This window comes from Rhipicephalus microplus, chromosome 1 (genome assembly GCF_043290135.1).
Source record: "Rhipicephalus microplus isolate Deutch F79 chromosome 1, USDA_Rmic, whole genome shotgun sequence".
Classification (NCBI taxonomy): Eukaryota; Metazoa; Arthropoda; class Arachnida; order Ixodida; family Ixodidae; genus Rhipicephalus; species Rhipicephalus microplus.
In genome coordinates, this window is record NC_134700.1 from 112,185,624 (window position 1) to 112,201,016 (window position 15,393).

At 46.7% G+C, this 15,393-nt stretch overlaps 1 protein-coding gene across 1 annotated transcript in view; it reads right to left on the reverse strand.

Moving 5' to 3' along the window:
- The window catches only part of LOC119178254 (cadherin EGF LAG seven-pass G-type receptor 1), a 283,366-nt gene that overhangs the window by 20,020 nt on the left and 247,953 nt on the right, over positions 1 to 15,393 (reverse strand). Inside the window, exons 5-8 of the mRNA XM_075887183.1 lie at positions 12,940 to 13,032; positions 7,426 to 7,533; positions 5,413 to 5,514; positions 3,981 to 4,106 (exon numbers count right to left, since the gene is read on the reverse strand). Coding sequence (XP_075743298.1) covers positions 3,981 to 4,106; positions 5,413 to 5,514; positions 7,426 to 7,533; positions 12,940 to 13,032 — 429 coding nt within the window. The remainder of the gene's footprint in view (positions 1 to 3,980; positions 4,107 to 5,412; positions 5,515 to 7,425; positions 7,534 to 12,939; positions 13,033 to 15,393) is intronic.

Genomic DNA, 15,393 nt, shown 5'->3' on the forward strand with positions numbered 1-15,393 from the left:
CATCATCCTTCATCCCTCTTTTCTTCCCCCTTCCGCCTTCTCTTGTGTAGAGTAGCAGGCTAGAGCGAACTAGCTCAGGCCGACCTCTCTGCCTTCTAATAAATTCTCACTCTCTCTCTTTCTCTCTAGATTCCTAGGTACTCGACTCGGTTCTAAAATTCCCAGTTCGCACGTCTCTTGCCGACGCAATTAGCCACCGCCGTGGTGGCACAGCGGTCTTGGTGCTCAGCTGCTGACTCGAAGAACACGCGTTTGATCCCGCCCACGGCGGTTGCCTGGTGATGGAAATTCAATACTAGTGGTCCACGTATACTGTGCCATTACGGTTCACATTCAAGAAACGCATGTGGTAGAAATTCTTCAGATACTTGCAATACGGCATCTCTCACAGCCTGAGTCACCTTGAGACAATAAATCTCAAAAATCCCAAAAAGTATCGTGCAATGCAATTTTTTTCATTATTATTACACTGCCATCATCGCTCTCAGCTGCGATGACTTTTCAAGACGACATCCCACAAGACCCTGAGCTGGGATGGGATTATGGTGAAAGCTTACTGTACTAATTACGTGGCTGTATTTTTCCTCGTGCGCTGGAACTGAAGCATCTATACCTATGCGCATAGAAGGTCGCCGGTTTACCAGACGCTTCAGCATGGCCTGAAATCGCAGGCCTCGGAGCACCGTGACCACCACCACCACCACGGTCATTGTCGCGTAACGACGACGAAAGCCTGGGGCAACCGAGACGGGAGCGTCGTCTCGCACGCGTGGCGGCGCAGGCATCGGGGGCGAGATGTCTTTGTTCTCCGGATCGCAGACCATGAGGGGCGTGGCGTTAATGAAAGTTTGCGTTTCGCGAGTCGGCCCCTGACGTGAGGTGGAGTCTATCGGGAGTGCAATGCAAGCGTCGTGACGTCCGGGCAACTTCTGTTTCTCGTTTGTTCAGCAGGCCCTACACTGAAGCGACAGAGGAGTTTTTATTTATTCCCTTTTGCGCCCGTATCTTTCTTTTTTCTTCTCTCTATTGTGTACCAACAGCAGACAACGAAGGCGGAGGTGATGATGCAGTCCAAAGATTATTGTGTTGCCCACCAGTATGCGGCCACGCCTGATTCAGAGTGTTACATGCAAGCTCGGTCGGCGCAAAGAGCCGTTTTGCGCCGACCGAGCTGACGTGCTGACTTTTTTCAAGGCCACATAGTAATTAAAAAAAAGGGAGTTTTAGAACAACGTTTGCAGGTGTTCTAGTCGTTGCTTTAGTGGCACCATATGAGTTTCAGAATACTGTTTGCACTCCTTCGAACCGCAACGCACGATCGGAGAGACTGTAGCCTCAAAACCAACTTTTGTGGGCCACATGCGGGCGGCACACGCGCCCGCTATCTCGCATTTTTGGCGGGTGGGCCGCGAACGCGAACGGCTGCTCGCATTACGACGCATGCGTAGTAGCTTCGACCACACCGCAAGGGTTGGCGGTGCGCTATTCTAAATCTTCCTAAATACACCATCTCCCGCTAAAAGCAACCATGTGTAGATGCAAACCAGCGGGCGCTAACACTTACACTGGCGATGGCTTTGACGCTGACTCTCATCGCTGCGTTGCACAAAAAGAGAAACCTGGGGGTCGCAAAGCACGCAGTGACGCACAGGTGTTTTCTACTGGAGCATGTCACTGTCTGCTAATGGGCAATGAGAGACAGAAGACGCTGATCGGACACAGAGACCGGCAGTCCACCTTTAGTTAACGCCCACGCTGCGAATTTTTATTGTTAAACAACGCACAGGAGAAATTTCACGCCGGCACTTCCTTGTAGGTCAAGTTACAGTGTCTATATTATGGAGTGACTGGCTAGTAAACGGTTGTGCGGCGCGAGCAGTCGATTTTTTCAATCAAGAAACGCGCGAGCCGACGCTGCCTGTGTCAGCCTTCCGAGGCGAGAGTGGGAGCGTAGGAGAGCATAGATGGGGGAGGGGACGCACATGCACCAATGGCTGTGTAGACACCGTGGGGAGGGATACCTAGGTGAGAGAGAGGGTGGAGCGAGCGTAGGCTAGCAGCCGCTGTCTGCGTCGGCGTTCTGAGGCGACAGAGAGGAAGGAGACGGGATGCGCATGCACAGCAAGAATGGTCACGCCGCACACCAGATTTAACTCGGCCATAAGACATATAATTCGCATCTAAAAATTGCTAAACGAAAAGAAAGTCAGAAAATCGGAGAATTTCGTTTCCGATTTAGGATCTCCCCTCCCCCCTCCCTTCCATATTACAGAACGCCCGTCGACAAGACGCATCATTTCAACTCGAGAAGGTCGATAGCAGTGCCCTCTTGTTTCAAGTCGTCACTGTGCATGAGCGGTAATTGGCACCACCTTGTGAAAAGCGCGGCGTCATTCTCTGTTAAACTGTGGCTCTGAGGTCAGCACAGTCGACTGAAACTGCCTTCAACATGAATCTTAAATGAGAATGTAGAAATAGCCCACTTAAAAGCTGCCTCTCTCTAGATAACTTTTTGATATGGCGTTTTGCGGAAAAGTTTTCGCGTTGCGAGGGACGAGGAAATAGAATTTACGCAACGAATTATTAAATTCGAAGTAGCTTATATGATCAGGGCTTCTCCCTTGTCCGTCGTTGTAGCCACGCTAGTGCTTGGAGCGCCTACTAGATGGCTCTGAGCAAGAGCACTCGCTCCGCTCCACCACGTGCTCTGGTATGAGTGGAGACCACTGGCGGCGCTGCGTTGCTCTCTATAATTACTGTATAGTAAAAGCACTTACTCCTCTCTCTCTCTCTCATGCACACAACGTACTAGTATATGAATGAAGACATGAGCATGAGTGAGGCGGAGGCGAGGGCTCACAAAGCGGCTGTGTGCGTAACCATGAACACCTACGGTGATGAATGAAGAGATCTTCAGAGAACTTCAAGTTGTCAGGTTTCCCTTCACGCGTAGGTGTGTGCGATGTTCGCACTTGCTCACTACAATAGCGTCCTTCGTGGTTCGTGATTCTCTTTCACAATATATTGCAATTCCTGCCCCATGTCGTTTTTGATTTGCCACTGTTCAGGAAACTGACGGATCTGAAAGGAGACCTTGCTCTCGCTAGACGGTAATGTGCAACGACAATATACGACATATAGAACAAAAGCGTGCTGTTTTACATTCAAATGACATGTAAGATGGGACTGACTGATTCTGCCTGAGGCCTGCAAAAGATCTTGGCGATAAGCTTTGCACATGCGCACCAGTTACATTCACTTAACAAAGCTTTTTACGTTTACTATCTCACACGAGGGCTATATAAATGGCAAAATTGGAAGGGCTTATTGCTACAGCATTCTGACACCTTCATATTCGCATGAAGGCTCTTACATGGTCTCGCTTTGTTTTCTATCGCTGCCTGTAGATTGTTGAAAGCCCACTTTCAAGAAGCATTTTTTGTTGTCATAACTGCCTGCTCGCGGCCATTGGCCGCACGCTTTCTGGGCCAATTTCATTATCAGAAAAATTGGCCGGCTAATAAAAAAGAACGCTAATGAACAAAAAAAGGGGTTTTTATTCGCTATCTGCAGCCTATGTTGGTTCGCAGTTGCCTCTTTTTAAGCACCTATATACTGGTAAAAATCAGTGCGATACGAGACGGGCACACAACACGAGAACTCAGTACGACCACTGTCTAACAACAAAACAAAACGAAAATAATAACAAAAACGCAAGAAAAACGAACACTCGTGCGCATCGTTTTCAACTCGCCCACCTCTCCACCTCCATCAACTCCATCAAAGTTGGACGGTGGGCTTGTTGGTATAGCGTGCTGTAGAGTCAAGGCTCAACGCAGCTGGTGCAAGACACAAGAAAAGACGGGGTGAACAACGCCACTTGGCGTCAACGCTTATTACAAGAGAGAAAAGAAGGGCACATTTCTGTGACGATACAATAAGGTCGTAACAGTTCCTTTGGAAAGAGCAAGTCATCTTACCGCGCGGGTGGTGTTGTGCAGCTGGACGAAGTACCTCTCGGCCAGGAACCTAGGGTTCTGATCGTCAGCGTCGTGCACCACCACCACAAGGGTGGTGTGAGAGCTCTGTGGTGGGTTTCCTTGATCCTACGCGAGAGGTGAAGGGAAGAAATTCCGTCACAGCCATGACTATCAGTATGAATACTTCGTAAAATTTTTATAATCGGTCGCAGTAGCTTGTGGAACAATTTCGCACTCAATCTAAACAACTAAACGCTAAACAACTTGTTCCTCCATTAATTTCGACAGGGTGAAATATGTCTTATAGAGAAATGGCTTCGCCTCTCCGAAGAGAATCGTGAGGAAATACGAATGCACTCTTGCGCCGAGCACCGAGAGTACACGGCATAGTATTTTTAATGGCGTAAATTAAAGATGAGACCAGGATTTGTACTGCAGATATATATTTACACATTCATCATCAGCCAGCGAACCATCGAGAACGAGGTGCACGCTTCAGTCTATATATACGCACTAGCGAGCAGACGGGAGGGTGGGGCACAGGGAGAAGAGAGAACAGCGAGAGGAGCGAAAAAGCACTGCACCTACCCTCTCGTATACACTCTCTCCACACACGCGGGAGCTCACCGAGCTGACCGAGCTCTCGCAATACGAATGCTCTCGCAAGCCAGAGCATGCTTCTCCTCTCCACTCACTCTCCGCTACTCCGCCCGCACCACCTGCTAGAGGCGAGAATAAGCGCGCGCGCCCGCAGCTGTTGCTATTGGATCGAAGAGATGATACCTGCCGGTGAGCGGACACCGACAGACACCTGACGTGCCCTGACTAAGAAATGCATTCGCATTTAAAACAGATCTGGTGATTCCAGGAAAAAGAGAAATAAGCAGCTCACGATACAAAGGTTACTCGGTGTCATTGACTGGAAAAAGATTTGATGAAAAATGCTGAGTCTCTCGCCATATTCTGAGAGCTATGGTCACGGTGTAAGTTGGAAGGAAAGAAGAACACCAAGAGAGAAGGCGTAAGTAAATAACTATACTTGCAATCGAGCTCGACACTGTACCGAACGAACGCGTTTCTGCACAACTGTCCAGTGATCATAGCTGAATGAACAAGCCGACGTATGTGCACCATTGTTCGGTGTTCTCAGGCTTTTGTCGTCGGAACAGCTTCTACGTCACTATGTAGGCTTCAACTAAATGCCGCAACTTAGAGCATGAAAGATGCAGGCGCACCACCCCAGACTGCATCAAATATGTTTAGTATTATTCCTGTAATCATTTTTAATTCTCTATCTTTATTCAGAATGCTATCTTCAACATAGACAGCATTGATGGATGCATAAACATTTCATTCGTCAGTTGTTTTTTTTTTGTTCGCCAGTATAAAGGTCTTGTAAGGCAAAAAACACGTTTCACCCATGGTGGCTTACCTGCGCCCTGAGAGTGACGGTGAACTTAGGAAGTGTCTCGTGGTCCAGCTTGTCCTGGAGTACCAAAGAACCCTCCAGCCGGTTTTCGAATGCCAATAGGTGCTGCAGTAGGGAAGTATTTAAGCACGAATGAGTGTCGCGCGGGCCCGTCACGGTCAAAGTAACCTCTTTCTTTGACTCACAGTGCATCGCACGCATCAGCTCACATTGTATCGAGAGGAAATGAAAGCGCTACACTCTAGTAAAGACATAGAAACGGCAAACAACGAGACTTGCATTCACGTAACGTTTAACACCTTCTTAACAGAACATTACAGCCAACAATGAAGCCGGGAATATCGTTACCAATGCCACCAGGCAATTTTATAGAATACTAGCCAGCAAAAAAAAAAAACTTGAAAACACTAGTAAAGGCGGCAAATTTTCAAAATATTTATTTCGTAAGCGAGCTGTAATTCTTACCAGTTGGCCATCGCTATCTTCAGCATTGTCATTGGTTGTTCTTACGACAGTGCTTGCCTCAGAACATTTTTCCTCTACGGTTCAACGGCCCTTTTATGCAAACAAACGTATTAGGGCACTGTAACAAGCGTCATTGACAAAAGTGACCTGTTCGACAGTTCGCGCTTAAAGAATCTTCGCTCAAACAGTGTGTGCATCACACAAGAAATGTTTTAAGTGTTGTAGTGGGAGGCTGATGGCTATTTCGGTGTTCTTTAAAACGAGGCCGACAACACTATTGGTTTCTGTCATCTGGCCCTTTGTGTACACAGTCACCGCTACCCGACTTCAAAAGCGCGAGCTTTGGACATATGCACCGTATTCTTTACGCAGCTTTGCTTAGTCGCTCAAACAATTTATTACTACAAGTGTACGAGAAAGCAAAAACACAAGGCACGAATAACGTCAATGCGACATTTCTGGTAAGCACGTGTGTGGCCAGAGTTACTCTACTTCTATTTAATGCTGGTGAAATCACTGTATTAGGAGTAGCTGCAGTCGGAAGACAGGGGATTAGTTCGTGTATATATATATATATAGTGCTTGTCCTGCCTCTAGGTTCTTCCATGTTTGTTTTCTGAGCTATTGTGGCAGCTTTAATAACTTATTCTACGATTCTGGTAGATAACCAATTAACATGCATGACACTATGACAGCCTAATGAAATCAGGTGCGTATGTATTGTCAATATGGCGTGTTGAAGTTTAGAAAAATTCTGTGATTATCGCTATACAGGTGGTAACGCAAAATACAACGAAGAGCGACTTGTGACCACAAACGGAAATTGTGGGCGAGCAGCCCCAGCGAAACTTGGAGGGCACACACCTTACATATTATATGTGACGTGCCAGTAATTTACAGGAACATGAGGTGTATTTTAGAAGAAATAAGGCACAGTCTGCAGAAAAAGAGAGATTGCTGATGTCTGTAACAAAGGTACACGCTGTTCATTCACTGTTTTTTTTTTCATGTAGTGGAAGCAACAGACGATGAACCTTAGCAAGCGAACAAATAAACGCATGAAGGTGACGACGTAACGCTTTCATTGTATTTGAAGTCTGTGTAGCCCCCCCCCCCCCCAAAAAAATACATCTCTCACGAAATTGTTTTTAAGTGTTAATTTTATATATACTGACTCTGAAGGTGCTAGACAGATGTTCAGTCTTTTATTGAAAACGTACGATCAAGCTTTGTGAAGTATTTCGTAAGCAAGAACGACAACATCACAACTATGACGTAAGCAAGGTTCATTGCGGTAATCTGCACACTGTCACTTTCATCGAATAAACAAGTGAAAGCAAGGACGAAAAGATGTGAAAGACAACAGAGGCTGTCGTCTACGTAGCAAAATACAGACTGAAGTGCTTAATGTGTTCGAGTCAAGATAATACAGAACACAATCTACACAGAGAAGAAAACAGAGAGAATAGGCAAGCGAAAAACGAAGCAATATCGAAGCAACGAGAGAGAGGGGGAGAGGCGGGGGGAGAAACTAGCGGACGCGAAACTTACCGAGTGCTGTCCGTCTTCGACGTAGTACTCGACGGTGCTGAAGGGACCAGGCTGGTCTTTGTCTATGGCTCGAATGCCTTGCATGACTATCGTACCAGGCGCGGTGCTCTGCAAAACGAAGAAAAACAAAAAAAGCAAAAGAAAAGCTTAGAAAAATAAGTTCTGTCATGCCTTCACACTCCCTTTGACGTCTATATACGCCTCTAGAGGATGACCCCCTTGTTTTCTGGACACTCTCTGCTGGCCAGTATACGGTGCTTGAGTCCTTTCACTGCACTTCCTGGCCATGCAAGGCATCTGTAGCGAAACGCAGGTGCCGCTTCTTCTTGTACTTCTTCAAAACGCTTCCTCGCTACCAGAAGGAAAGTGCTCCATCCCTTTGGCAGTGGCTTGACGCAGACAAAGAGAAAACAGACTCTTTTGTATGCGTCCGAGAAAGGAGACGACGGCGATCCGCAGAACGGCTTCCGTGTTTTGTCGGAAAGCGCTCGACGCCGTCCTCCCCATCACTTGACCGCCGCCGGGTCGTCTACTTCTTTGGGTTGAAAAGCTGGCGCGCGTGGCTGAACTGAAGTGCGCGCGTCGTATGCCGCTCGGTAGCGACGCGTGGCTTCATTATCTGAAATGACGTGCGGGCGCTTTCCGCGCTTTCGCTGCCCGCCCGGCCTTGCTTATTCGTTGCGACAAGTCTGTTATAAACAAGTCAAGACAGATTCACAAAATCTTTTCATTTGCAGCTGCTCTTCACGACTAGCGGAAGGCCTAGGCTAATAAATAACGAGTGTATAATCAGTAGTGTCTCAAATTAACTGCAACAATCGATTCCTGCTTAAACACGTTTTTGTGAATACAGGTGCCTGAGCCCTGCGAAGTGCACAAAACTATAACAGGGAGATCATTCGAGAAACACCACAGATATACTGAAAACAGAAATTGACTCCGCATCAATCTGCTATGTCATGTTATTTTCCAATCAGTGCTCTTCTCCGCCAGTAAGCTGGCCCCTTTGGAAGGCCGCGTGTACTTAAAAGAGCAAGTATCGTTTCTTACATACTGAAAGTTATTGAATATAATTATTCGCACGCTGTCTATAGTTGACGATACCAATGTTTAGAAGTAACGGGTCAAATGTTAATCGCTTTCACATCTGCTTGTAACGTTTCTTGAATGTGGGTTCAAAGAAACCATCTTGGGCATAATATATAAAACCAGTTGTTCATAACTATGTCTATTGAATGCTAAGAACGACTTTGATAGCGCAATAACACTGTTGTGCGCACACGTGCATCTCTTGTAATCCTCTTAAATTATATTTTCCACTTCGGTTACGCTTATATCAATATTGGCCTTTTAATTAAAAATGTTTCTTCCTCTCTTGAAGTCCGATGCAACACGCCAGCTTTTCTGCCTTTTATTGTGGCTCTCTCAAGAATGTGGCCGACGTTCATCAAAGTTAACAAGGAAGCAGTAAACTGTCTTCGGAGTAGCTGTACTGCGGCTTTCCACTGAGTGGGTGTATTCACTTCCACATGACGTCATCAGAGTGGGTTCAGTGCATAGATTTTCTCACAAAATTATTTAGGGTGTGTTCCGATACTCATCGTAGACGTCTAAATAGGCAGCTAAATAGACGGCGGCCATCTTAAGTCCCATTCCGATTCTCACGTAGGCGGTAAAATAGACAGCTCCGAAAAGACGGCATCGTAGACAAATACGACGCAGGCTACATTGCTACACAAACAATATGGCGGCTCAGCTAATCGCTCAGATAGACCGGATCTCGCTAGAATGGTCGTCTGCACGCAAGCAGACGCTTCGACAATAACAAATAGTCTTTTTTTTTAGATTTCAACACGAATGAAGCGAAAAAATAGAACAGTTACGTTTGTTTATTTTCCATTCTTTTCTCGACGCGAGGTGGCGCCTCGTTGCGCAGAAGCCGTTCAGACGTGTTTCATTTCTCAGACAGCATAAGCTCGGTGCTGCCTTCTAAGCGGTCTGCGTAGGCTTTCTACGATGCTGTCTAATATTAGTAACACAGCCCTAGAGGGAAGTTTGGCGCTAGTGAGCTGCTAGATACAAAGGAATGCCGGGATATCTGAGCTCCGAACTTGACTCGGATTTGTACACCTCGAAGACGCGTCCGGCTTGATATTGAAAAAGTTGATCTGTAACTAAAAGAACGCGTAATAAGCTACACGTTTCTGTGCTATAGGCTTGTAATTGCACAGAAACGTGTTTCATTTAAAACTGGAGCTTTTTGTGTCGATGTAGAATTTTACGAAGCATAAAAAGTAATCAACGGCCCCTAAAGTTGGCAGGCAGACGAAAAAGCGTGCGTTCTATCTGCCACTTATGTCGTCAGTTTATTTCTTTCGCCGTTTGGCTGCGCCGTCAAGGTGAGTGGACTTTCATTTTAGAATATATTACGCCTGGGTGAGATCCACTTATAAACGTTTTGTTTTAGAGAAGCTTTATTTACGCAGTCGTATTCACTTTTGCGCAGAAGTATCGCTCAACACCAGGCAACACAAGCCTCGCAGACACACTCCCCGTGCTCCAACTGGGCCCTTTGAGAAATTCGCATACATGGTGGCGCCGCATTTCCCTCTCGGTATTTTTGTCGGAAAATCTATGGTTCAGTAAATCAATGAAGAAGCGGTAAGCCATGATGCCGATAAATGCTAGCTTGATCATGCATGCTTTCGAATGCAAGCAAATACTGACGATCCCAATGCGACACCGATCTTTTCAGCATGCCGATCGCTCGAGATACCCCCGTCATGTCTTGAAGAATCTGGTCTCTAAAGGTAATGCTGGCTCTGATCCACGCCTTCGAGTCGAAATCACACCGACATGACCCCAAGTGAAGGCAGTTGAAAAGAAAATATGTTTGTTACTTAGCCCTTCATAGCCTCGTTTCCATGAGTGTTGTACCTGTCTCGTTTGGTCAGTGCTGCCTGCCTTGGGACGCCACCCTTCTGTACTTTTTATTTCGTGTCTACGCCTTGCTCCCCCCTGCATGTTTAAGATGAAGAACCCGAGGCTGTCGCCAAGTGTTCCTCAAATGGGTTACATTAGCCTAGACAGCTACTTATATTTCTTATCGTTCGAGAACAACAAGGGAGCCTGACAAAGATGACAATACAACGACACGGGACCGACACATTCATGGCACGAATGAACACACTGCCAACAGCAACGCCATTCTGAACTTCCCCGCGAAGTATTGATGGAAGACACCAGCGTACAGTTGCCGTCGGGACAGAAAACACACCACTGTTTGAATTACCAATATGACTACTCCAACGGCACGTAATTATCACACCCCGATTCTATTGCCCCTCAGTGACTGACTCAGTTCACCACGCGTCACGGCCAAGTTCACCTTGTAGAATTTACGAGAGCAACACTCACGCCAACGAAGACCTCAATTTGCGGCTGATGCTAAAGTATTATGTTAGTTTACGAAAATGTTTTTTTTTTCAACTTCTTCATGGTTCATTTTGCCTGGCATCATGTAGAGGGTCTGCAATTTTGAACATGATATGACAGATAGTTGAGCAATGAGTAATATAGTATGTTTTGTTTGGAAGTTTCATCGTTTATATATATATACTGTTACTTTTATTTTGCTGGATAATGTTCATGTGCTCGTAATAAACACAATAATTACTGTGGCAAGTGCTATATGTCGAACTGTACAAGCATGGTCAAGGCGAATGAAGTTCAGATTTAGGGAACGCGGCTAGTAGTGACGAGTGTTATAGCGCGAGAACAGAACAATGACAAAGGGACAAGAGAAATTTGTCGTCATTCTGTTGCCGCGGTATGTAACAATCGTCATGTCATACCAACTAGCTCTTTCCGCCACGCTAGTGGTGAACGACTACAACGTGCCACGCATAGTGTCTTCAGCCCCATGCGGAAGCGACGCCCCACCTGTGAGACGCTCGCGGACGTCCCGATCTCGAGCTGCACCGAGAGGCGGATCGCTGCACGCGGGCCTTCATACGTGCGAATCGCGGACACGGCTGAACACACACGCCTCTCCGTGCGACGTCCTTTGCCCAGAAAAGTCTCCACACGCATACGCAGTACACGACAACTGGCCAAAGGGACAATGAAGTGGACAGGAACAACCAATAAAAGAGTTCCAATCTGCACCCGGCAAGGACACACGAGTATATACGGTAAAACAATTACGCACGCGACCACGGCACGTTTGGACAACGCCTTTCCATTGTCTCGGGAGTCGGGTGTACAATTCTGCGCAACTTAGTGTTCCTTCGAGTCTCACCGGTATTGTAGCAGCCTCGAGCAACGCACTTCGCGATGACGAAAAGGCGCGATACGTACCAGCAACTTCCCCGCATGCGCGGTCTGTGCTTCGTGATGAATGCGCAGCCCAAACAAAGGGGCGTTAATCAGGGCGCCACCCATCTTGCTGGTGGCATAAACTCATGTTGCACGTATGCGCTTTCGAGAAAGGCAGCTCTGTCTGGGCGATTTGTGAGTGCGTTCGGGACTTGGGCTGGCGGCTGCTTACGCATGCGGAAAGAGAAATCCCGGCCCAATAATGAACTCATGGCAGTTGCAAGCCGCATGCAGCAAAAAAACAAAAACAAAAGGGAAACGAACACCGTGACAATGTCTGCCCTGTGCGTGACACTTGGCCCGCTCACTATGCACAGCGACGGCCTCGCGTTACCGTTGGCGCATGGATATATGCGCCGATACGCTCATGTATCAGGGCGTCGGCATGAAATTGAGCAAGCTGGGTGGCTTAGCCGGACGCGGGCTCGCGTGGTGAGCAGCCGGGCGTCGTAATTTGCACGAAGGCAATTTACAGCCAACGGTAGTAATTATATATCCCTTGTAGGCCACCTACAAGACATGGGGTAATTTGACGCAGGCCAATAGAGCTTGGAAAGAGTTTTACGTATACGAGGCTTCGGCGTCGCATAACGGTGCGGATGCGTGCTCCAAGATACGAAAGCTGTGAAACATTCGGAGGTATTCTCTTCTCTCTTGCGTTCGATCACTACGAATGTGGAGCAGCCAGGGGCGATCGCAAAAACCTTTATAGTTACGCTTGGCGTCGGAAGACGTTTGAATGCCTTTCAGCGAAACTACTGCAATTCGTGTGATTATAGAAATAACGTAATCAGAAATATTTTCGCTTTCATAACTATTTCCAAGAGGTCACCAAACGATGGAAGGCACTGTCAGTGAAAAAAAAGGAGGGGGGAAGGTATGTTGTTCCCCTAAAGCCAGTACACTCGTATACAAGGGCTCTGTTTTCAGCTGTATATGGGCCATAAGCTGGAATCGGAGATGCTACAGTTTATGACACTAATAATTTCAGCCGTCGCCCACGAAACGCAGCTTCGTGAGGACGGAAAAAATGTTGATAGTCCATATTGCTTGACCAGTGACATTCAATGCTAGCCAAATACCTGCCAGCGTAGAATGGCACCGGAAGATAAACAATACTTGCGTCACTGCACGTACCTCGCTGATGTTGAGGAAGTAAGGAGTGCCTTGGAATTCCGGAGCGTTGTCGTTTGCATCCGTTACGATGATTCGAACCGGCACAGTGATGCTCTGCGAACGGAAAGAAAAATGACAGTATAAGGAGGCTGGTCACAATTTAACTTCTATACACTTCTCAAACATGTTGAACGCTGACGAAGGCATCCACATTTGCACAGGACAGTGTTGTGGCCTGGCGACGTTTTAAGTTTTAGTGACCAAACATTGCGTGCTTTTAACGTTCAAATTCGAAGAGTATAAATGCGATAAAGCAGCCGCGATAACCGAGCGTTGACCAGCCGGGCCCCCATTCACAAAAACGTCTTACGCTAAATACGTTCGTGAAAAAATGCTTTCACCAATCACAATACAGGACATATTATTAGCGAAGCCTTTTGGCCAATGGCAAAAGGCACTTACAAAAGGGAAGTTTTGTATTTTCGGCCTAGTATTTTTCATCCTTCATAAACAAGCAGGAAGTGATAAACAAATAGCGAGTGCACGCATCTAATGCACCAATAAGCAGGTAACAAGACCATGTGCCTTTCGATATTGATAATAAACTGATTTGTAAATCCAACTAGGTGGTTAGTTGATATTACAGCGAACTACCGAAAACCCTGACAACTGGTTCATCACTCAGCAGTATGCAGCGCGTTGTATTCTGAAGCCCACTAATCACAGCTTGGAGGGCCCGCATTATTTAGGTTCTCGTCATCTTGCGCCACAGAAAGTCTTTGCCACTTTTACAGCAAAATCGTTCATCGAGGTCAGCAACGATTCCACTGCGGCGGTAAAGTCGTATAGCTAACGTGGAGTACCCTACAATATGTATGGCGATGCTGCATTTTGTTTCCACTTTAACTAGGAACTATTAAAGGTCAGTAGTCTGTAACTATTGGGCCTTAGTTTCGTTTTACCATGTGCACGTTAGCGTCCACGAAAGTTCATTTTCTCTCTCCTCACGGGGAATGCCAGCTAGAAGTTTGAACTGCTATGGCTCATAAATGTTTTTTTTTTTGTCACACAGCAGCGCCACTCGATGGCGTGGCGGCACCAAAATAGTTGTATATGATACGAGAGAGCTTCGTCACATGGAGATTCTAACAGAGCGCACTGGATTGGCTGCAGTTTTTGTAACAGACAAACATTTTATGTCGGGTTACCGAAAAATGTCAAACGTATTTTAAAGGTTCATTGTATAGTATAATGAATCATTTGATAATACTGACATATATCTGCGAAACATTGTTTCTCCCCATCTTTTGCCTGTTCTCACCAAAAGAGGGAATTTTTCTGGCTAGTTTTATGCATTCTTAGGCATATATACATGATCGTGCGTTTGGCGTGGTCACGCAAACAACCGAATCTCTTCCCATGCTTTGAAGATATACAGACGAGCATGTCATGTGGTCTCTTGCGTTGCTCAATGTTAGAGAGACAACAAAATTGTGATGATGAAAGAAAAAAAGCATGATGAATTGTTGGGCAAGTTCAGCCCTTCTGTAGGTATCTCCCATAGTTGCAAGCAGAAGTGTGCAACAGCTCTCCATGGGACACGTTGGTCGAAATGTGTTTTAGTCTTCCTTTCGTCTTTCAGTTACGTCCGCGTGGTATATCTTTTGTCACGTCGGTGTACACTTGTTTCTAATACACCTTGTTCCCCGCTGGTCCAGGAAGTGATCTAGTGCGGCATCGATATACTGTGACCACTTCCGTGCAAAAATAGGTTTTTTCTCGGCGGGCTGTGGAAACCGTGCGGACGCTGTAACACCACACCATCTCCTTCGCTAACACCAGGCAATGCACTTTCCACAGGGGGGGGGGGGAGACCACTGATGATTGATATGTGGGGTTTTACGTCCCAAAACCACTATATGATTATGAGAGACGCCGTAGTGGAGGGCTCCGGAGGTTTAGACCACCTGGCGTTCTTTAACGTGAACCCAAATCTGAGCACACGGGCCTACAACATTTCCGCCTCCATAGGAAATGCAGCCGCCGCAGCCGGGAGTCGAACCCGCGCCCTGCGGGTCAGCAGCCGAGTACCTTAGCCACTAGACCACCGCGGCGGGGCCAGGGGGGGAGAGACCACTGCTATCGAGAGGAGCGTCTATGACACCCGAAAGTCTCATCCTCTACCAAAATCATGAAGGTATCTGGTTGTAAAAATTTGCAATAAATATTGATCGCATGCTGTACAAAATTCTTCGTGAAGCGCCACCTGGATACTCGTGGCAACGGTCGATGCGTTTTACGCATTCAAGTTGCTATCCATAAGTAATTTCTCAATCATCGTAACAAAATTAACAAAACACATCTATCAGTATAGATTTTTCTTATAGCCGTAAAGCACGTGGACTTGTGGCCTGGCTAGAATAAGGGTATTCCGATTCAATTCCACATGGGATGCATTTACGTGATTGCTAGGTA